The following is a 23,241-nucleotide window of genomic DNA, read 5'->3' as shown; positions in this document are numbered from 1 at the left end:
GAGAATTAGCCGATGTTATCTGACTCCAACTCACTCTACCGTGTCTTCATCAAGGATAAAAGTGAGACAGAGATAGAATACAATAACAGTGAAGAGATCATTTTTTAACAATTGAAATTAATGCAAATTTTTTAATACGAATTTCAAACTATGATTTAGCATAGCATTAATAATATTATAGAAAATAGACAAAAATTATTTTTTTATTTTTCCAGTATAATATTAATTGAATCACTTTGATGCAGTTCTAAGAATTGTTGGGCCTCATGAGCAAATAAATTCATATACTGTAATTATTTCAAATATTGAATTGAGTTAGGAAAACTACCAACGGGGTTGGGTTTTTTGTCCAGTTTTCATTAATTTTAAATGATTTATAAAATGATTATAAATCTCTGATTATATATGAATCTATAATATTCTATGTTCAGAAAATATTGTATTAAGAATTATAATAAAAAAAATCAATGTAATTTTTAAGCAGTTGCAACAGTTAAACTGAGTAAGATAATTTGCCTTTAGGAAGGATTTAAAGAAAGTACGCAAAATGTGATTTGATATTTGTACAACGTTTTAAACGAAAAAACTTGATCTAAAAATAAATTTTACCAAAATTATCTTTTACGTAGTTCTTAACCTTAACCTTAATAAATACTTATTGCAGTTTACCTTAACGTAATTTATTATTTTGTTTTTATTTATTTTATTGCTTCGAGGAATTCGAATCGTCGCAATTATTCTAAGAAAAATATTTTTTATACTTCGAATAAATGTTGTGAATAAATGTAAAATGGTTCCCCAAATTTGTTCAAATTTTGAACTGAAAGTTAATATCATCCAAGGAATGACAAATAATAAAATTATGAATATTAATTGTATTTTCTTAAACGATAAGGGAAAAAATAAATTTATTCGAAATAAAGGTATTTGCAAAATCTTATTTTAGAAATAAATTATTCTCATATTATTTATTTATCAAATATTTGATTACTTCAAATAATAATAAAAAATAATAAATTTTGAATTAGAATATTAAAAGTTTTAAACATGGATTGTCTTAAAAAGTGTGTAAGTAAAAAGAAATATAAATAAAAAATAACTTTTGAAAATATAAACTGAAATATTATTCCATCACAAGAAGATATCTTGATATTTTTCTACCACAAATTAAATAAAATAACATAAATAAAATATCTTAAATTATTATTTGAGAATATAACACTTTGGAAACATCCAATCTTGATCTACGTATGCAATGATTACACATCACAACCATAGCCAATTATAAATAAAGTGTAAAGTGTGGAAAAATTAAGTGGATAAGTAATATATTCAAAGAGGTACCTCTTTCGACCAAGAAACCAAGATGAAGTACGAAGGTTGAAGAGGACACTTCAAATTTTTTATCACAAATTTCAATTCTAAAATAACTGCTTTTACAAGTTATGAGGAATTATTACATCAAATATATATATATTAAAATTATCCTATAATTGCGATTTTATTCCTCGTAACTTGAAGATATCAACGATTGAGGAATGAAACAAAGATCGCGGCAGTGACGGATGCAGCAGATTTCGAATTTAATGATCGTCAGAGGGTTCGAGAAGAACGCCAATTAAATTGTACAATTTTCTAATCTTTTGCTTGATTGAGAAAAAAGAATCAATCAAATTATTATTTATTAAAATGATAGGGAACGCATAATATAATAATTGAATAAAAATGATTTTTATATATCGTTCTGTTATAATTATTTACCATCTAATTTTTTTTTATCTATATATTTTATTTTATATGCACATTAATCATATTAATATAATTTATTTCAAATTACATTATTTTATGTTATTATTATATTTTTAAAAAAAAAAAAAAAAAAAAAAAGATAAAATTAATTGAATTTTTTTTTTTTCTTTTTAAAACTTCAGAAATTTTATCGTCAAGTTGTTCTTCTCACTTTGATACATCCATCATTGAATCGTGAAAACTCTAATAGATAATTTTATTGGCAATCTTCTTGTTACAAGAAGATCAATTTTAACGCACATTCACCAACTTTATTCAATGATTCTACCGATTTGTGTGGAGTTTTTCAAGGAATGATCTGACACTTTTATTTTTAGCACTTACATAATTACTGTAATCCATTCTAAAAATAATTTCTTAAACTTTTACTAGGCACTTTTAACGTCACATAACGTGATCACTTGGAACAACTCATAAATTATTGTGAAATTTCATACAAATGTTGCATGACAATCATAACGTGATGTCATTAATTTTCTTGAAAATTGTCATATACCAGACGTATGAAGGTCAAGCTAATTATTTAATTGAAATCATTTGAATTTTTTAATTATATTAATCGAACTTATTAATTTTTTTGCAAAAAATAATTAACTTAATATAACACTTAGTTATATATATAGAAAAAATTATTAGTTTAAAAGATTATTTCAGTTTTGTAAAATTCTCATGGTAAAACATATTATAATTATTATTAACATATATGCAAGATAAAAAAGATACGAAAGATAGAAGAATCGTTGCTTTAATTTTATGCAAATTATAAATTCAACTTTAAATATTTTCTAAATTAATAATTTTTTATTATGAATAATTAGTTTTATTTATAATAGCTTAGTAGTTTTTTTTTTATAAAGAATAATAATCTACATTGATTAATGTATTAAAAAACATATGATTTTAAATAAAAAAATAACTTTATATGTCATATATGTCTTTATATATGCGTTAATATTTTTTGTAAAAAAAATTAATATCGAATTATATCCAACATTATACAATTTTTATATTAAATATTATTTTATGCAACGATTACGAAAATTATCGCGTTATATGATCATTTTAATTATACTTTAATTATACTATTGTTATATAATAAAATCTACAAATTTCTGTGAAACGTTTTTAAATATCTGAAATATTGATTCTAAATATTGATATAGCCAAAATAAATTAAATATATAAATATATTAATATTTAAAAATGTCAATTACCACTATTTGTTTCGCTCACTATTTTTGTTTTTATGTAACACATTTAAATTTTTACAATTTAATAAATAAATCTTAATCGATATTTTTATATATTATGTTTGTTTAAGTTTGTTTTGTTATATAGAATCAATCCCTCAAGAATGTCTTATGAATTTATTATTCACCTTGTATATTTATTCTGACGTTGCAAACATTTTTTCCTTTTTTTTTTTATTTTTCTTTTCGTTTTTGTTTACATCTTTAACATCACTTCTTGTACTTTATATTAATGTAATTAAGTTTGTACAATTTTTTATGTATCTATATTTTATTTATAATATTGGTTCAATCATTAAGACAAAACATAGCAAAATCTTTTTTTGTTTTTTGATTTTATGATTTTTAATAATTTTAGATAAGAATAATTTTCATTCAAATTGATAAATTTAAATTTAATCATCCAATTTTTTGAGATGCTTTTGCAAGTAATTATTTTTAGCGATTTTATAAATTTTTCTTCGTTAATTTATAATAATAGATATTCTTAATTCTTTGTTCATTTGTTATATTGTGAACATTATTTTGCGTGTTCATTTTTTGAATATCTAATGAACACCTTTGAAATAATTAATTTACAATATAATAAAAATGATTAATTAAAAAAAGGAAAAAATATATTTAAAAAAAAAATAAAATTTCTCAAAGCAAAAACTATCTTTTGTATAATAAATCTAGTTAGATTAGAGACAAATATTTTAATAAAATAAAATAACCACAAAATAGATTTTTTCATTAAATTCTTCCTATTCATTCATGGTTATAATTATATAACTACAATTATAATATAATATATACAAACTTATCAATATGATAAATTTCATTAAACTTGAATATATATATTGATAATCACTCCTGAAGCAACCCTGGAGAACTGACTAAATTATGAATTCTTTCTTTGTAGGATATTTCTTCTCTTCGACTACAAATTTATGCTTATTTTTGAAGGGAAAAAAAAAAAAAAAAAAAAAGCATTGTCCATCTTCGAAGTACATCCGGGGATCGAATATTAGTCGGATGTCGCGAGACTTGTCGTTCCGGAACCATGAACAATTTCACGTGCGAATCCGATTCTTGGCTATGCTCGAAACCTCGAGAGAAAGAGAACGGCGAGGAAGGCCTGAAGTGGGAGAGAGAGAGAGAAGAAAGCTCCGTGAGGGACATTACGCAGGTAATGCCTCGATAGTAGATGCATTTTTTGCCTCTATTCCAGTGTTGCCTGGAAAAGTCATTGAAAGAGTGGGAGAAAGTGGGAATGATGGTGGTGGAACTTAGAAACGAGAGTGGGGGAAATAACAGGTGTTCTATTTGCATTGTATTGTATTGTCAGGCCGAGGCAGAAGTCTTGCCCAAAGAATATAGCACAATGGAACACCCGTTATTTCCCCCACCTCGGTTTCTATGTGTCACCATATGTGTCCCACTCTTCCAATGGTCAGACTTCTTTTGGCAACCTTGCACGATAGACGCGCAGTCATTCCCAGCATTTCCTGGAATTGCTTCGGCTAAGCGAACGCTGCATTTTTTTGCACCGCATCAGGAAACGGTTGAACGTTCTTTTTGTCTCGCTCATCAGACTTGTTGTCTGGTAAAGAGTGACCAAACTAAAAATTAAATGACGCTAGTAATTTCTAGAATATATAGTATATCATTATACGTATAATATGTATGTATTCTATGTTATACTGTGAAAGTATATTTCCTTCATTAATACGACACGATTTCAACATGCATCTAATATTACTTTTATTGTATGTGGTTAAAGATTGTGATCCCATTTTTTATTTTCTCGATTGAATTACAATCTAGTTTTTAGAGAGAAAATTTTTTAAATAAGATCAAAATAGTATTTCAATATGTATTGACTACGTTTGACTATGTTTGAAAAGTAAATTTCTGAGAATTGATCGACCTTATCTGACTCATTCACTTTGTTGTACTTGCAAAATAGATAGTGTGAGAAAATAATAGACTACAATAAATTGTATATAGTTAAATTATTTTTTAATAATTGGAAATAAATACAAAAATTAACATAAATGTAGTATATAAAATGATTTTTATATACGATGAATCTCAATTCTGAATAGAATTATGTCGTAACGATATAATAGAAAATATTTAAAAAATGATTTTTTTCTAATTTTAAATCGGTCTCATTGTTGCATAGATAACACTCAAGTTCGTTTACCTTAAACTAGTAGTTTCAAAAAATGATCATATAAACGGACGAATTCTAATATCGAAATTACTATCACAAGTAAATATCGATAGACCATAATCTTCTGTGAGAAATGTGTGTAAAACTGGAAACTTATGCAATTACTTATGCAATACCTACTTTAAATAGAATTAAACATTGATCGAACGAATTTAAAATTTTTTTAAAAATACTTTATTAGAAATTCTATACTCATTTAAAATTAATTTTTTCGATCATGTTTTTTGCAATTCTTGCATTCTTATAATTCTCATGCATATTTCAATTGTACATTAACAAATAACTATATTTACATTTGTCTTATATAAAACGACATACGTCTTATATACATCTTTGATAAAACTGTATTATAAATTATTTTTAAACAATTATAAATAAAAAAATTTGAAATAAAATAATAATAATTTATTGCATACAATTTTCGTTAATTTTTCTAAATTTATTATAAAAATGTAAATGTCTCTGATATATTATTAATAATATTCGAATATAATTTCATTATTATTTATAAATAATCTTCTTTCTGAATTAATCGAATGTACAATAAAATATTGATTATTCAAATTTTGGTTATCTAAATGACCAATTATTTGCAGAATAAATCACGTATGTAATATTTAATTAATCACATTACATATATTAATATGTATGTTTAAACTAGTAATATTTACATTCTGAGACACGTATCCTGAAATATTTGAAACTGATTAATTTATTCTTTATAATTCTTCTTGTTAATTCTTATATATATATATATTTTTTTTTTACATAATAAATAAATCGATAATTTAAATTGTTTTATGAAAACAATCTCTGTTCGTTTTAACCAATCTCGAAAAATTGTTTATTTTCTACTTACTTATTAATATTTATTATATAATTGGCATTCCACTCTTTGTATTTTGTATTTTTCTAAAGAATTTTAGAATAACCAAATAAAAAAGATAAAGATAGATTTCGTATATATTGTAAAGAAATTTGTAAATTTGTTAATTTTTCTAAATTAAGGCAAAATTAGATAAGACTTTGGGTTAGTAATATAAGATAATGCTATTTTTGAAAGAGATAAATTATAAAAATATACGTTCGAATATTAGTTTGAAGTACATGTATTTATATACTTAGATATGAAACTATTATAAGAAATGTATATTTACGAAAAGAAAGATCAATATGAGATATAGAAAATTTTATATTTTAGCCTATTAATAGAATATTTAATTTCAACATCATTTTCAAATTTATATTTATTGAAATTATTTTTATCCATGTCGTTTCTATTTTTTAATTCAATTAAAATACGATTAAAATATGCAATGTTTGCAATGTTACATCCTTTTGCAAGCGAAATAAAACAATAAAATTAAAACAGGAAATTATGAGCAAATTATTATAGTCAAAAAGTTCCTATACTTCTATTACTATATATATATATATTTTTTATCAAATACTGTGCTCATATCACAAAATAAGATTATATTTTACAACAAGATTTTTAATGTTATGTGAGGGATAGAGTACTTCATAATCCAAGAGATGTAATAAAAACAAATTTAAAATTGATTTTACATTGGAATGATTTTAATTGAAATGTTAAAAGAGAAAAAAAATATTAAATTTATTTTTAAACGAATTTTCCAATCATCTAAATTTATATTTTATAAAAAAGTTTCAATTTTTTTTTAACAAGCTTGACAGAAAAATCACACCAAATGAAATATAAAAAATTTTGAAATATTATTTTAATTAATAAATTAATTGTTTAAAATTTTTTTAAAAAAGTAATTATTTTTTTCGATTCGATGATGTGTTTATTAAAATGTTAATTATAAAGTAATATATAATTAATATGTTGTATAATATAAAAGTAAAAATTATAAAATAAAAATTGATATATTGGTAACACTTTGAAGGAAAATAGTTTCTACTGATTTAAAAAATCGATATTCTAATGTATCATCAATTTAAGACAAATGAAAGATGAACCATCTGTAAAATCATTAACGTGATACAGAAAGCATTAAAATTAGTCTGCCTGAAATTTCAAAAATCTTTACAGATTTTTAATTTTATTTATAAATTTTTATATAAAAATATATTATACGTATATAAGTTGATTCGTCAGTTATTAAAAAAATTTTTAGATAAAATTGAATGATTTCAGAAAGAGCATGTTCTAATATCGTTAGTTTTTTTTTTTTTTTTAAGTAGAGAATTATATACTTGTTACTGCACGCCATTTGATATGAACTTGATACTCTCTAAAAAAAAAAAAAAAAAAAAAAAAGGATTAATTTATGCCCAAAAATCATTTTAAGAGATTTATGATTTATTTCTCTTGAAAAGATTGTAATTTTTTATCTTGAAGTTTATAAAATTTATCGTATGAAATTTATATCGCGAAGCGATATTCTACTTCATATTCGTGTCTTTCGTATGATAAATTTTATTATGTGAAAATTTCAAGTTACCAAAATATTTCCTCTACTAACTAATAATTTTTGGACACAAGTAAGTTAATACTTTTAACAGACAACATTAAATTTTATCAGTTGATACAATAAAAAATATATGATTTCGTTTAAAAGAATATTAACGAGTTTCATACATACATTCATCTATGAGAAAGTTATTAATATCAGAATATATACCCTTTCTGAAAACGATTCAATTCTATGTGAAATATTTTTTGTTTTAACGACGAATAGTAATATCTGATAAATTACTTCATATATGATACTATAAAACTGATCGTTTATTGTATTGTAACACCGTCACAACACCGTTAATAAATAAAACTGATAAATCTTACGTATTATTTTAGCCGTGTAATAATACAAATCTTTTAATAAAATTCTAAAGACTGCATTATTGCAAACAAAAAAATCCTAAAGAAAAGTCAGTGAAAGCTCGGATTGATGGTGTGCAGCCCTAAGCATAGGCAGTGGACTGGAGCGAAATAATATGTGGAAAAGCTGACGAAGGACTCAAACGGAGGAGAGCCGGGAGTAGGGAAAGAGAAAGGAAGGAAACGCGAGTAAAATAAGAAAAGAGGAGAAGAGCGATGAGGAAAGACGCTGGGTGGAGTGCAGAGAAGTGGGGAGGAGGGGGAGGGGAGGGGGGAAGGGAGAGAAAGGAGAATAGAGGAAAGGTAGTGGTAGAGGAAGCGACAGAAGGCAGGTCGACGACCCGGGGAATAGCGTTTCTAGCAGAATAGCCTTTTGCCAGGGCGAATGTGTGTCAGCCCCGGTTGACTACTCGGTTTGCAACGGCAAAACTCGTTTCGAGTCAAACGCGACGCATCGTGACGATACACGCGGTTCAATTCGTGTTCTACTATCTCTATTCACGCGTTCATCCTTTATATTCGTTATTATTTTATTTAACGCGTCTTTTATTATATCATAATTTTTTCTACAATTTTTCTTGAATCATATCTTGATAATTGAAGAATTGAATTATAAGTATGGTAAGTTCTTATTTTCTGAGACAGATGTCAGCCCACGCGAAAAACACGAAAGATAAGATATTTTTCGTGGACATCGTAGTTAAGTATGTCGATGTGTTGAGAACCATCGATACGTATCCTTGTGATTTTCATTGGGAATAATTTGTCGACACTGGTTTATAATCGATATTATTGATCGACGATAATATTAATCGAATTACAAATTTTTAGAAAACTAGTTGGCTCGTCTTGATAATATAATAACGGCCGATATCTTCGTATTGGCTTAATGGTATGCATGCTATATGTGAAAAGGTAGATTTCCGAGAATTGGCACACATTATCTGATTCTGGCATGTCTGTATAAAGGGTAAGAGAAAAGTAAATAGTGCAAGTGAGACTAAATTGGATACAGTCAAGTTATTTTTCAGTAACTGAAATTAAAATATATATTATTTTTAAATAAAGCTTTTATTTGTTTTAATTTAATTTTATTAAGATTATTTTATAACAAAAAGTATATTTCTACTTTAATATTACAATCAAGTATAACTTTTTTAATAATTAAAAAATAAATTATAAAGTATTGTTAAAAATAGATTAAATAAATTAATAATTATTAAAATAATATAGGCAAATATAGGCAATATTTGACATCGTTTTAATCCTATAAATATTAATAATTTAATTAAAGTCATCTTGCAACAATATAATAAAAAATTATATTTTTCTTATTCCAATGATTCAATATTGGTTTTAAATTACCTCGATACGAATTGAAAGATAATATTGAAGTTTAAATCGAGCTAACAATTCTAAGAATTGATGAAGATAACTCATATACTCGGATACTATGTGATATTATAATATTAAGAGTATTTTGGCCTATACTCTTGAGGTCATGTTGTTATCGGTCAATGTTATTCTCGGTTTATTATATTGTCATCGATTAAAATTATCGTTGATAAAAACTATTGTCATCAATATTGTTTCAATGAGATTATATATACATATAAAATAAAGAAATACAAAAAAATAACAAAATGATATTTTAATACGTCTCGATTATCCTGAAAGAAGGATAAATATCGCGAGCATGATCGATGAAAGATAAATCGAAAGGAAAAGGACAAAGTTCGATAAGGAGAAGTACGACCGTGAAAGTAGTGAAACAACGGTTCTACCGATTGTACTCGGTGAAAGCAGCTAGAAAAGCAGAAAGCAGTTATAAAGATGTGTGTATATATATATATGTAAACGATTATTTCTCGTTGTCAAGATATTTTCTTTGAAACTTTTCAATCTGATTTTTTTCTAATTATTCATTAATTATAAATTCTTCTATACGTCTGAATTACTTATAAATGAACTGAACATAGAAATTAAATTGATCACTACATCAACAACTTCATTGGAATTGATCAATATGGCTTGAGCTCTGCTGAATGCTTAAATAATGATAAGATATACTGAATTTATATTTCACTCAATTTTCTTCTACCTATCAAAAATCACCTATTATGTTAACATTGATTAGATTTAATGTGTATAATAAAATTAACTTTTGAGATATTTCCAAAAGCTTGGATGTTTTAATTTTTTTTAAGTATATTTTTAAACATACTTTTAATTCTTTTTTTTTTTTTTATCATTATCAATTATAATATTTTCTTGTTTAGTCTTGTATTTTTAGATCTATTGACATTTAAAATAAATATATAAAATAATATTTACAATATAGATGAATAAATTAAAAATATTCGTGAATTCTCTTTAATCTATTTTAACTTTAATCCAATTTTTTTCCTAAAATTTTTATCTTTACATAGAAATAAGAAAAATATTATATTAAAAACAAGAATTGTATTATTATAAATTACTACGCAAAATAAAAATTTATAAAATGAAAATTATAATTTTAAAAAAATTGTTTAAAAAAAATTGTTTAACAACTTAAATATTACTGTTTCATTCTCTATATAATAATATGCTCCAATATAATATGTTTCTTATAATGTCAGAATGATCAAAACGATCATTTTGTAGCATGACTTAGTGCTTGACTGTTAAAAATAATATATAAATTTAGAAATGAAATATGAAATTCGTTATATTTTTATCTCTTATCTTAAATTATTAATAATAAATTAATCGAGATAGTGCTCAAATTGACAAGGAAAAGAATTAAAGTTAATAAATAAAAAATAAAGTAAAAAATTCGCAGAACAATCTAATAATTTTTATTCTTTTAAAAATTGATTAAATTTAAATTTTATTTCTTTTTTAAACAAAATATTGTACCGTTTTAAAATAAGATAAAACAAATAAAAATTATAAAACGCCTTAAAATACGCCTTCTTCTCATCATACAATGCAGTGTCCCTCTTTCTTTGACATTTTTATTCGGCAACCCTCTTTTCTTGTACGACCGTTAATATGGTCGTTGCTCTACGAATTAAAAACATATGGACAAAGAAGGATCGAGACACGGAAAGGCCGTGGATCGATAAATGATGAGAATGGACGATCGATTCCATGCACACGTAAAGTATGTATAAAAAGATTGATTTACATTGACCGAGATAATTTTGTCCATTGAATTATATGCGATAGAGATATGCGATTATCGATTATCGATATTAAATCGATATTTATTAATATCGATATATCGTTATATCGAATGCAAGTAAGAAACAACAATGAAACATAAGCAATAATTGTAAAAAAGTCAATTCAAAATTTATATGGAGGTTATATATTTGTAGAATATCATTGGAAAGTTGAGAAGGCTAAAATAAACAAATATATATATAAAATAATAATAATAATAATAACAATAAAATTAACAACAGGATTCAATCTTAAAGATATCTAAGAAGATTTGTGCTAACGAGGATGATAATTATACCATCTTCAACGCCCGTGAAACAATTGGCTACTTTAGCGTAAACTAATTTTTTTTTTTATTTTCTTTTCAAAGTCATTAAGACGCAAAAAACTTCTTCAATTATTTTTTCCCGTTATTTACATGCATAATTAGATAATTACAAAGTTTCCTTAAAAATTCATAAAGTGTAGATTATATAAAAATATATAATTAAAAGTACATTCAAATATATATATATATATAAGAAATTACTAAGATTTTGATTTCTCCGGTTTTGATCTGGAAATTCTGAATTTTAACACACATTTCTAGACTTCGATTTCACTGGAAATATTTCCAGATTGATAGAAAAAATGATCGATAATTTTTTAATTATAAATTTATTGATTCATAATAAAAAAAGATATTTCTAATAATTTTAATTTTGTTTCTATCTCTTTTTGTTAATTTACTTTATTGTTAATTAGATATGTATTTTATTATTACAAAATTTAATTACATTAACATTCTTTGCCTTTTGTGTTTGTCTTTTCTATTTTCAAATTTTTATTCATATTTTTGTTATGAATAGTAATTCATAACATTGGTGAATAAAATAATAACTATAGAAATTATCGATAGATAGTAATATGTTTTGGTAAGTTCAGTCAACTTCAGTCAATATATAGTTAGGAATATCAAGAGATATATAAATTGTAATGCACAATGTTATTATATAATAACGTCGATATAATTTGATGATATTGTCTGATTTTTTTCTAATTTTGATTCAGAAATTTCAGATTGATAAAGAATATTATTAATTTTATTGATTATAAATTGTTACGTGTCTATTAAAATATAATAATAATTTCAAATATCTTAATTTATTATCATTTAAATTTAACATTTTTATTATATAATATTATATTTTATTATATAAAAAATTTTATATATTATTTTATATTATAAAAATTATATTTGGATTTTGGATTCTTTCTTTTCTGAATTTTAATTAAAATCGACTGGGAATAACATTCTGAATTTTACAATAAAATAGGATTCTGTTTTTAACGTATAATGTATAATAAAAATAATTTGTTTAAACATAATATCTAAGTGTAAATCAGCCTTAATGCGTAAGGGGCGTATATTCTCAGATATCCATCGCATCTGCATACGATGAGTGTATAACGTATATGTAGTATTTATTTGTATAATCTCACAGTTTGAAATTGGCTACGAGTCACATATGTGTATAGCTGCTAAACACATAAAATTCTAACTTTATTTTATATTTTTCAATAATGATGCTCGTAAAAAAATGAAAGATGAAAGTTAATAAAAGATAAAAGATCAAGAAGCATTTAAAGAAATTTATGTCCCATTGTTTTAATATAACATTATTTATTTTATCAATTCCATGTTAGGTTAGGTTAAGATTTATATTAATAAAATTGACTCTCGTGAATATATACTCGAAAAGGATAATCTCGAGCATATAATAATTAAATTTGCACAATATATATGCACAAGTATCTAGCTCTCTGCATTTTGTGAAATGTTTTTCGCGAAATGTATCAAAAAGCGTTCGTCAATGAAAAGATTGCAATCGATCTTATTCGGTATTGGATAAAAGCCATAAATGCGTATGAGTCGCGTGTCTATCGCATGTAGATCGCGTGTTGATCGCGTGTCACAAATAATGTCATATTTCGATGCTCGGATCATTTTTCCGTTATTGTTACCTTAAAAGCTAACGTAATCCAAAAGTTAAACTAACCTATTTCCATTGATCGGAATATATACTTAATTATAATTTTTCCCGTGAGAATTCGTTTGGAAAATTCAATCATGTTATAAATCTAAATAATTCAATCATTCCAACTTTCTATTTATATACGTATTTTACATAGAAATAGAAATGAAAGTAAAAGATAAAATGATGTAGGAAGTAAATGAATCTAAAATAATTGCAACTAACCAAGATTATTTTGATAAAAGATAATTAGCAATTGTGGTTCATGATGTTGTCGATCATTGAATGAAAATCATTCCTGTATTGCGTTTAAAAGATAACCACCTTACCTTTTTCGTTTGGTAAAGCTTTCGATCTCGAAGAAGCAAATGGATTCTTCTCCAAACGTCCAAACGGCCGTTCTGTATCCACGCTAAACCGAATACTTCTGGGCATTCTACACCTTCGTCTTCAAGATATTTCTGAAATGTCGGAAAGAAATCGCTGATCGAGCAAATTCACGATTGAAAAGTCGTTGGCACGAAGTTGTGCCGACTTGAAAATCGATCGATTTTTCACTCACTTGTAATGTGGCTTCCGCTTCGTTCAAGGCGTCCCAGTCTTCCGCAAAGACGGCTGGAATCTTGATCATCTCAGTGGGAGAGAATAGCTGAAACGCGCGACTCTTCTTTATATTCTTTGAAAATGAATTCAAGGTAAACGCGTCACGATAATGGATTCACGCGAATTACAGAAACGTTGCACGAGAGCGAAACCATATGCACTCTCGATATACGCCGCGTATTGGTGTTTTATATCAATCGGTAAGAACGATTCTTGGATCGCAGTCGATAAAGTAGGTTGGTATTCTTGAAAATATAATCAAATTACCAACCGAATTCATGATAATGTGCACGAAAATTTCGTAATCATCCCGGTAATTCGACGAATGCGAGTTTTTATCGTTTCCGTGTAGACTAATCAATTAATTATTAGTTATCTTGGCTACATTATACTGACGTAAAAGAGAGTGATATGAAATCGTTGATACGAATTTATATTCGAATTAAATTTTAGTTATTTACAATAACTAATTAATATTTGGATAATATGATTACACGAGAGATTATTATTCTATACATTTGTTTATAATAATATTATGAAATTGATTGTTTTTTAACAAATTAGGACAAATTATTGTAATATAATATTTAATATTTTATTTATTTAATGCATATAATCTTTCGTACAATAAGCATCGTACATTAAATAACGATGAAAGTTATCATCGCTAGAAGATATTCAGACAGTGATCAACTTACGTAAATCTTATATTTATGTTTATATATTACATGGCGATAAAATGAACTGAAAACAATGACAAGGAATGAACTGTTATACTACTTCTGCGATGTTACATTTCTTCATTTATTTAATTTATTGCTTATTATATGTAAAATGTATTGCATATTATAAATGAATAATATATGTTCAAATATATAATATTCAAAGAAAAAAAACAATCAATTTAATAAAATTATGATAAATAAATATAAAATATAAAATAATAATCTTTACCACATAATATGAGTATTAATGCAAGTTATTGTACAATACAATAATAAAACAAATACGTTTTGATCCAGATACTCACCTTTGGATCATGGAAAAACTGGTACTTAAAATAATCCTGACGGAAAAAAAATTTTCGTGATCGTTTAACAGAAAATGTTTTCATCTCTCTATGCACAGCCAAAATGTCTTCGTGATCTTCCAATGTACGCTCTGTAATTTGGATTTTTATTTCTATTTTATTTTATTTTTATATTTTATATAGCTTTATAATTTCAATTATTTTGTTATTTTTACAATCTTTTAACAATCATATTCAAATTAATTCGTTTCATCTCAAATTAACTTGTCTTGATCTTTTTTGTTTATTTTAATAATAAAAAAGATTTTTCATTAACTTTTATAAAATAATTTGATTTTTGAAAAGTTACATAATTTTTTATATGATAATAAATAAATCAATAAAATTTGAAACAATTGTGAAACTTTAATCAAGTTATACTTATAACATGGACTTGTAACATGGAACCTTTTTAGAAAAAGTTTTTATATTATAAGTTTCAATGAGAATAGATAAAAAAAATTCTTGAAAATAAAAGTTTTATTTTGGATGGAACTTATAAAATATAAAATTTTTCTATTAAAAGAATAGATTTTTTTCATTAATATTAAAAAAGTTTTTCATTCTAACAAATATTGAATACTATACTCATAATATTACAACAATATTAAACAATATATTTTATATTTCTACATGAAATCATATAAATTATTATGTTGTTAAATAAAAAACTAATATTTAATAATTTGATAGTTTCATTTATGTTATGGAACCTTCTCTAATATAAATTCTAAAATAACTTGTTTTCATGATACTTTTATTATACTTTTATTATATACAGATTATAAAATGTTCATAAGTTTTTTTCTATAAATTATTCCATAAGAAAAGATATTTTATTTGCTTAAAAAATATGAAATATGAAATATTCATGAAAATTAATTTTAGAGATTAAAACAAATACAAAAATTTGCAAAGTAGAAATATACAAAAAAAAAAAAATCAGAATTTTATTCATATCACCACAGATATTTTTATATAGCAACTTTTGTCCTTGTTTTTAAATGAATCTTGCAATGGTGTATTCGAATAGAATTTTTTTAAAAATTAAAATAAAAATAAGAGCATTGTTTATCTCGATGAAATAAATAAACAAACAAATTTTTGTCATAAATCAATTTTTACCTATTTCTAGCTCTGGCCAGGTTTCTACAATCGTCCAATCGATTTCAATAGTGTTCTTTTTCCTTTTAAGAATTTCGCACAAATCGATCACACGAAGATTCATTTCGACGATCATGTCGTAGGAAGTGTCATCATCACAGTAAATACGCAGTTCCTCCGTCTATGGATCAACGATAGAAGATAATTTTTTTTTTTTTTTTTATTAATTAAAATACTGATTTATATACAGATTATATGTCAATGTTTCTCTTTTTGACTTAATGATATATTTTTAAAAATCAATCAAATTTACCAGATTTAATTATAATTTTTCAGATGAACAATTTTCACTCGCTTTGTTCGCAACACACGAACAATACATTTTGATGCTCGTTTTATATTTAAAAAATTTTAATGAATATACCACTAAATGGATCACTCAAAATTCAAATTAATTATTAACTTCATTTTCTGAAAAATTTTACATTTCCTCGCCAAAATGTGTAATTAATATTTTTGAATCAGACAATTTAATATATGAACTATGAACAGTGGGATTGTATGACTCGAATATACAATAAATATAATTGGATATAAATAGGATGACTTAGAAGTCAATCGACAAAAATTCGATTGATAATTTTTGAATTACCTTTATACATCTGAATCGAATTTTCTCTTTAAAGTTATAGCTTTAATTCAAAAATCGAAAAAAATCAAATAATATATACGTATGCATGTATATATATATATATATTATAAATAATAAATTTAATTTAAATTTTAACTTTATTAAGTATATTTCACTTCATGTTTTGTACATGTTTGTAATTTAATTTATAACATGTATATTCAAAATATTTATATTTCAAAGAAACACAATTTCATTATAAAATCCTGTATCATATGGAGAAATAAAAATATTTTGTTTAAAAAATCCATAATATTTTCCTTTAATCGTGACTCATCGGGAAATACTGATATGTACTTAAATACCCATCTCACAATTGCAAGAAAAATGACGTTAAACGAATCGAATTATCAATAAGAACATCGAATTAAAAATTCATCAATTTAAAAATCATTTAACAAATTCTAAGTTAAGTTCAAATAAGAATCATCTCATTTTTCCAATAAATATGTAATTAACATTTAAACATGATGAAATAATATGTAAAATAAAATAATTTACCTGTTTTTCGTCATCCTCGCTTTCGTCTGATTGTTGAGCGAATTTTTTTGACGTGCAAACACGGGCAAAAGAACAGAACAGATTCTTCTTTGGATTCAGTCGGTGGTAACTGCACGCAGATTGGCCAAGGAATGAGCCATCAATCTCCATGCACGAACACATCTTTGGTAGCCAATCTATGTAAAAAAAGAATGAAAGAGTAATTTACGAAATATTTATATATATTTTTATATATAATTAGATAATTTTATACGTTATATTTGTATATTTTATGTATATATATATTTGCAATTACATAATTTTTTATTTCATTTTTTTCATTATTCATAATTATTATTTGCATTTAAGTAACTTATTTAATTCATTTCACAAAAAAAAATTTATTTATCAGCTCGTTATTTATTAATTGATTTGGTGAATTTATTATTTTTTTTAACATATAAATATTTGTATTTTGTTATTATTTTTGACTAAAAGTATTATACATCTATTACTTATTCTTTATTATTAATACATTTTTGTTGCTCAAATAATCTTACTTTTTCAAATAATCGATTCTTCAATTTTTTTATTTTTCTAGATATGAAAATTTGAAAATGTCGAATTGAATTTTTTTTTAAATAAGTAGAATAGAATAGTGATTTTCAATCCCTGTGCCATGAGATGTTTATATGTACTCAAGATCTTTATAAAAAATTAGAAAAAAATATTAAAAATATTATTATTTTTATTAATTTGGAACAAAATCGAAAAAAAATATTATTTTTTGAAAATTAAACAGAAATATATATTCAGAAAAAGATAATAATTCTTCTAAATTGATATAAAATTAGATAAATAAAAATTCAAATAGTAATATCAGATAATAATCTTTAAGAGAAGAGTTTCAATGATATGAAAGTCTGCAAAAGAATGCAATAGCACAATCATAACTTATTTTCTTTTTTTATAATCACATATCTAAATTTTTTTCTACATGATCACAATAAATATAACAAATTTGTTGTAATCTATATTTTCAAATTTTATCTTTATCTTTACCTTTTTTTCTTTCTTTCTTTCTTTCTTCAAGTTTATTTTTGATTATCTAAATCTATAATTGATGTCCATTTTATTATTTAAATATAATAAATTTCAAATACTTTATATTATTATGAAATTATATTTTATTTTATTCATAAGAACACAATAAAGAACACATAATACACTTTAAATTATAATTAATATTCAAAAATTAAAATCATCATATAATAATTTAACATTCTACAATTCTTTGAAAATCGTAAAATAAATTAGAATAAATAGTGTTGAAATATTCACATGGAAAGACTTCCTTTCGCAGCGCAAATAAGAAACTTCCATTAAAAAAGGAACAGATCATTATAATTTTAAATGAAAAAGATCATTATAATTTTCATTTCACAGTTTCAAATAGTTGTAGAGCTCACTATTACATGTGTGTATATATTAAGTGTCATATAATATGTATCAAACCTTAGTATTTTATTTTTACCTTCTTTTTTATTTTTTAAGAAAAAAAAAAAATAAAAAGCAACTACTTTAGATTTCGTATGTTTCAAAATTTCACAAAATTCAGTTCAAATTCAGGAAAATTTATTTCAAATAATAATTTAAAAATAATTATTTCAAATGAAATTATTATTTGGTAAATAATATATTTCAAAAATTACTCATTATCAGATAAATATTATATTTCAATTTTGATGTTACATTCTTTATTTATTGAAGTGACTAACAAATTGAGAGAATAAAGTTTATTGCTTCGTTCAAAATTTATTTTTAAATAATATTTAGAATAATCGATTGATGAAATACGTTCGATTAATAAAGTTCGTTTAATTAATGAAATTATTGGTTTATATATTTTCTATTATTAATAATGTCACTTTTTTCATTTACTTCTACTGTTTTGTCATTGTTCTAAATAATCTAAAACGTTTTATCGAAAAAAGATTAATACAAATTCTTTTTTATTTTTATTATAAATTGATATTATCAATTAATAGTTTTCTTTTTATATTTTCTTTGCTGAAAATAAAAATAAAATCTGATTTTCTACTTATAATTTTATTTATCTTTTTCATATTTATTTTTATTCAAAATTGAATATTATTAATTTTCTTTTCGTACATTTTGTGAAAAAAATTTACAAGATTATTAAAAAGAAAACAGAAATCAACTTCAATTAAATTAATCATAATTAATTAGTTATGATTAAAAAGATATAAATAATAATTATAAATAATTATAAATATTAAATTTTTAAATATTAAATTATACTATTATAATATTAAATATTTTATAATCCAATTTTTCAACTTGGATTTTTTCTTATTAATATACAAAATAAGAACAATTGAATTTGATCTTTATTTCATATTTATATACCATACATAATAACACATTAAATATTAGCTAAATCCAGTGAGATTTCTTATAATAATTGCGTAACTTTTAACATTCTTCAGTAGTTAAGGATTATGAAATAGTTATTTCTATCAAAAGTAAATTTATTAAAAGTAAATAACAATTCATTTAATTGCAAATACGTATAAAAATTTTTTTTTATCTGAATTATTATAATATTTCAATATCTGTATTGTATTGTACGAAAAATAAATTATTTTTCAAATAATTTTAAAAAGTAAATTTCAAAATAATATAATTTGAAAATTTCTAAAAAACGATCAATTTCGCAAATTTAAAAATCAAATTTCGATCAGTCTCTAATTTTTAGGTCAGAAATACATGTTTTCGCTCCATGTTACACGTCACGTTTTCCCCGCTGAAGTAGAAATTATATTTTAATATAACTGACTATACATGCGAAGAACACGTTTTGACACACTCTGACACACTTGTAAAACGTCGCCTGTTACGTGTCACACGCGGAAAATAAAACACGATAGCAATGCGATACAGTATTTACTATTAATTTGACTACACAGCAGTGAGAAGTAAAAATGTAATTGATATAGAAAATGCAACGTATAAAACACCCATAAAACACTCGTAAAATGCTTATTCAGTTAAAATCCTACTTTAGAGGAAACGTGACATGTAACACGCGGCGTGTAAAACGCCGTATATCCCTGGCCTTACTCATCATTATGCGCATGCGCACACATAATTTCTAGTATGTAATTGATGCGCATACTTGCGATTAAACATAAGAAAATCCTTTGTCGTTCGAAAATCTTTCATTTCAATCGTTTCACGGAGATCGTTTCTGTTTCGTTTCATTCAATTAAAATCCTACTTCGACAAAGGAAACGTGACATGTAACACGTATAAAATGCCTGTATACCTTTGGCCTTACTCACTATTACACGCATGCGCACATATAATTTCTAGTGTAAAATATACAATTAATACGCATGCTCGCGATCAAACGTAAGGAAGTTCGAAAATCTTTCGTTTCATAGAAAATAGATAAATAGAATTCGTAATGTGTCTTACCTCGAAATATAAGAAATATTCCAAATTCGTTTTCTATTGTACATAATCAACTTACAACACATCGTGAATGAAACTATTTTAATCGAGCGCACAAAGGATATCAATTGTGACAAATCGAACGAATGCGAACATGAGACTATACGTGATCTAGTGATAGAATGGATGCGGAAAATGGATGATATACTTACTAATATTTTGATGTGCAAAAAGTAATGTCTTATTTATGAAAAATAACATTTAAGAAAAAAAAAGGATATATTTCACTTTTATTACGAATAATAATAACATATTTCAATTTGTTATCGAGAAATAATCTGTTTTATTGTTTCGCTACAAAAAAGATGACGTTTGGACGTTAAAAAATTTATAATTACATTTTGTAGGGAAAATTAACACGTTAAATTAACAGGGATCGAAATAAAAAGTTTTTATTTTATAATAAAATATTATCATAGTTAATATTTTCAAAAATATATTTTTAAAAATTAGAATTTATATATATTGTTTAAGGGGATATCAAATCCTATGAAATTTTGATGGAAAGAAGCGCAATTAGCAATTTTTTTTACCAGTGTTTCTATGGAAGAGATATTTTAAAGTATCTTTTTTTAATAAAATATTTAAATTATGCTATTATTACAAAAAAAAATATTTTTATTTATTTCTATAAAAAAAATATATAAATAATACGTGATTGATTTTTGTGTTATTTTGAAGATTTTATTTTTAGACATGTGTAAATGTATATTCTGTTAATGATTTTGTCAAAGTATTAAGTTCAAATATAAAAAATGCTGAATCGGAGGAAAAAAATGATAAAATGCATTCTAGTATATTAGCAAATGGGATACAATTAATTTTTGATTAAATTGCATTTAAAACATCTGTTCTATTGTTTATTGAATTATAATTTTGCAATTTTGATGATTATATAATCTTTTTTAACTTATTATAAAAATGAGATAAAAAAGATTAATAAGTATTTAATACCAAAATTTAATAATAAAATTTATTTAATAAATTTATACGTAGTCTTATTTAAAAAAAATATTGATTTTGAAATCTTAAAAAATATTAAAATTAAGAAAATTTCTTGTTTATCATAATATCCAACTTCGAACCAAATAATGAGAAATAAATAAGCAAGATATTTAAAATATTGAAGTTAGGTAGTACATCCTGCCAAATAATCAAAGTATATATTGAATAAAATTGATAAAAATAATTTTTCAAACACTCTCGATTGAAATCTTGTTTTAGTAACGACATAAAAAAAAAAAAAATTAGATGTTGTCAAAAATAAAAGATATCATTAAGATATTATTAAATTATTATTTTTTATTAAATTAATAAATTTAATTTAAATATTAACACATTCGAGACGTATGAATCATTGAGGATTTTCTATTCTAGATCTATTCTTCGGCGGTTGACGCATACGGTTGCGTCATGAACTCGAAAGAAAGGCGAAAAAGATTTTTTCCATTTGATTTTTCTTTTGCATACTTGATTTTATTATAAGTTTTTTATTTAAAATAATTATTATTTAAAACAACATATCGTTTAATTAATGATTATTTAAAATAATTATATGAAATAACTACTTGAAATAATGGTATTTCATAAATGTTCATTGTTTTAGAAACAATATCAATTAAAATCTATATCTAAAATTTATATCTATATGTTCGTATGAAATACACGCAATTTTTATTTGAAATTATTTTATATTTTGATTATTTCTTTCTTCATATTTGAAACAAAGAAATAATTAATTATTTACAATTAATATTATTTTTTAAATTTCTATCTGTTTTCAAATAATAATGGACATTACAATTAATAGAAGTCAAAATTATTAGAAATATTTAAAAATTGTTAGAAAAATTATAAAATATTATTCTAAATAATTAATTAATAATAATAATAAATTATGTAAAATTAATTCAATATCAAATTAAATTTATTCTGATCCGATGCAACTTATTGGAAATTATTATCAAAATTTTTAGATTAATTAGTTTTATGAATAAGCGTAATTTCGAAATATCATTAGAATTTTCAAAATCCAAAAAAAATCTCGAATCTTAAGATACTGTCGATCATAGATAGATAGAAAAATGAAATCATAAAGAAATGATGAAATTGATCGCAACATTTCTGGATAATATTTTTGCTATCAATCGATCTTCGATTTATCGATCGATTCGTCGTTCAAATTTTTATATCAACGATCTTAATCCCACAAATACAATTATATTTTTGAAGCTATATATTTTTGATTATTTTCCAAAAATAAAAAAAAAATAATTTTTTTCAATTGAGAAATATGAAAATATTAACATTTTTATAATACAATAATCTAATTTATAAAATACAAAAATCTTAAATAAATCTATGAATCTCTTATGGTAAGAGATTAAAAAAATCATTGTTCTAT

General features: G+C 23.5%; 1 protein-coding gene and 1 long non-coding RNA gene across 4 annotated transcripts in view; one reads left to right on the top strand and one right to left on the bottom strand.

The window, feature by feature from the left end:
* LOC100867351 (growth factor receptor-bound protein 14) overlaps positions 1-23,241 on the bottom strand; it is a 53,500-nt gene that overhangs the window by 17,700 nt on the left and 12,559 nt on the right. For 2 of the 3 annotated variants that reach the window (XM_086907826.1, XM_086907827.1), the window contains exons 3-7: positions 17,322-17,497; positions 16,151-16,310; positions 14,987-15,117; positions 13,916-14,002; positions 13,683-13,814 (exon numbers count right to left, since the gene is read on the bottom strand). In XM_086907826.1, the coding sequence (XP_086763952.1) occupies positions 13,683-13,814; positions 13,916-14,002; positions 14,987-15,117; positions 16,151-16,310; positions 17,322-17,497 (686 nt within the window). The remainder of the gene's footprint in view (positions 1-13,682; positions 13,815-13,915; positions 14,003-14,986; positions 15,118-16,150; positions 16,311-17,321; positions 17,498-23,241) is intronic. The other variant, XM_086907828.1, reaches the window with a different exon arrangement.
* LOC147657681 (uncharacterized) lies at positions 3,964-5,675 on the top strand. The gene is made up of 2 exons (XR_015291979.1): positions 3,964-4,230; positions 5,230-5,675. It is a non-coding gene; the product is annotated as an uncharacterized LOC147657681 (long non-coding RNA).

This window comes from Apis florea, unplaced genomic scaffold, assembly GCF_048593485.1.
Source record: "Apis florea isolate Af1SG1 unplaced genomic scaffold, ASM4859348v1 contig_2899_pilon, whole genome shotgun sequence".
Classification (NCBI taxonomy): Eukaryota; Metazoa; Arthropoda; class Insecta; order Hymenoptera; family Apidae; genus Apis; species Apis florea.
The sequence above is the reverse complement of the archived record's forward strand: the minus strand, read 5'-3'. Positions and strand labels throughout refer to the sequence as shown.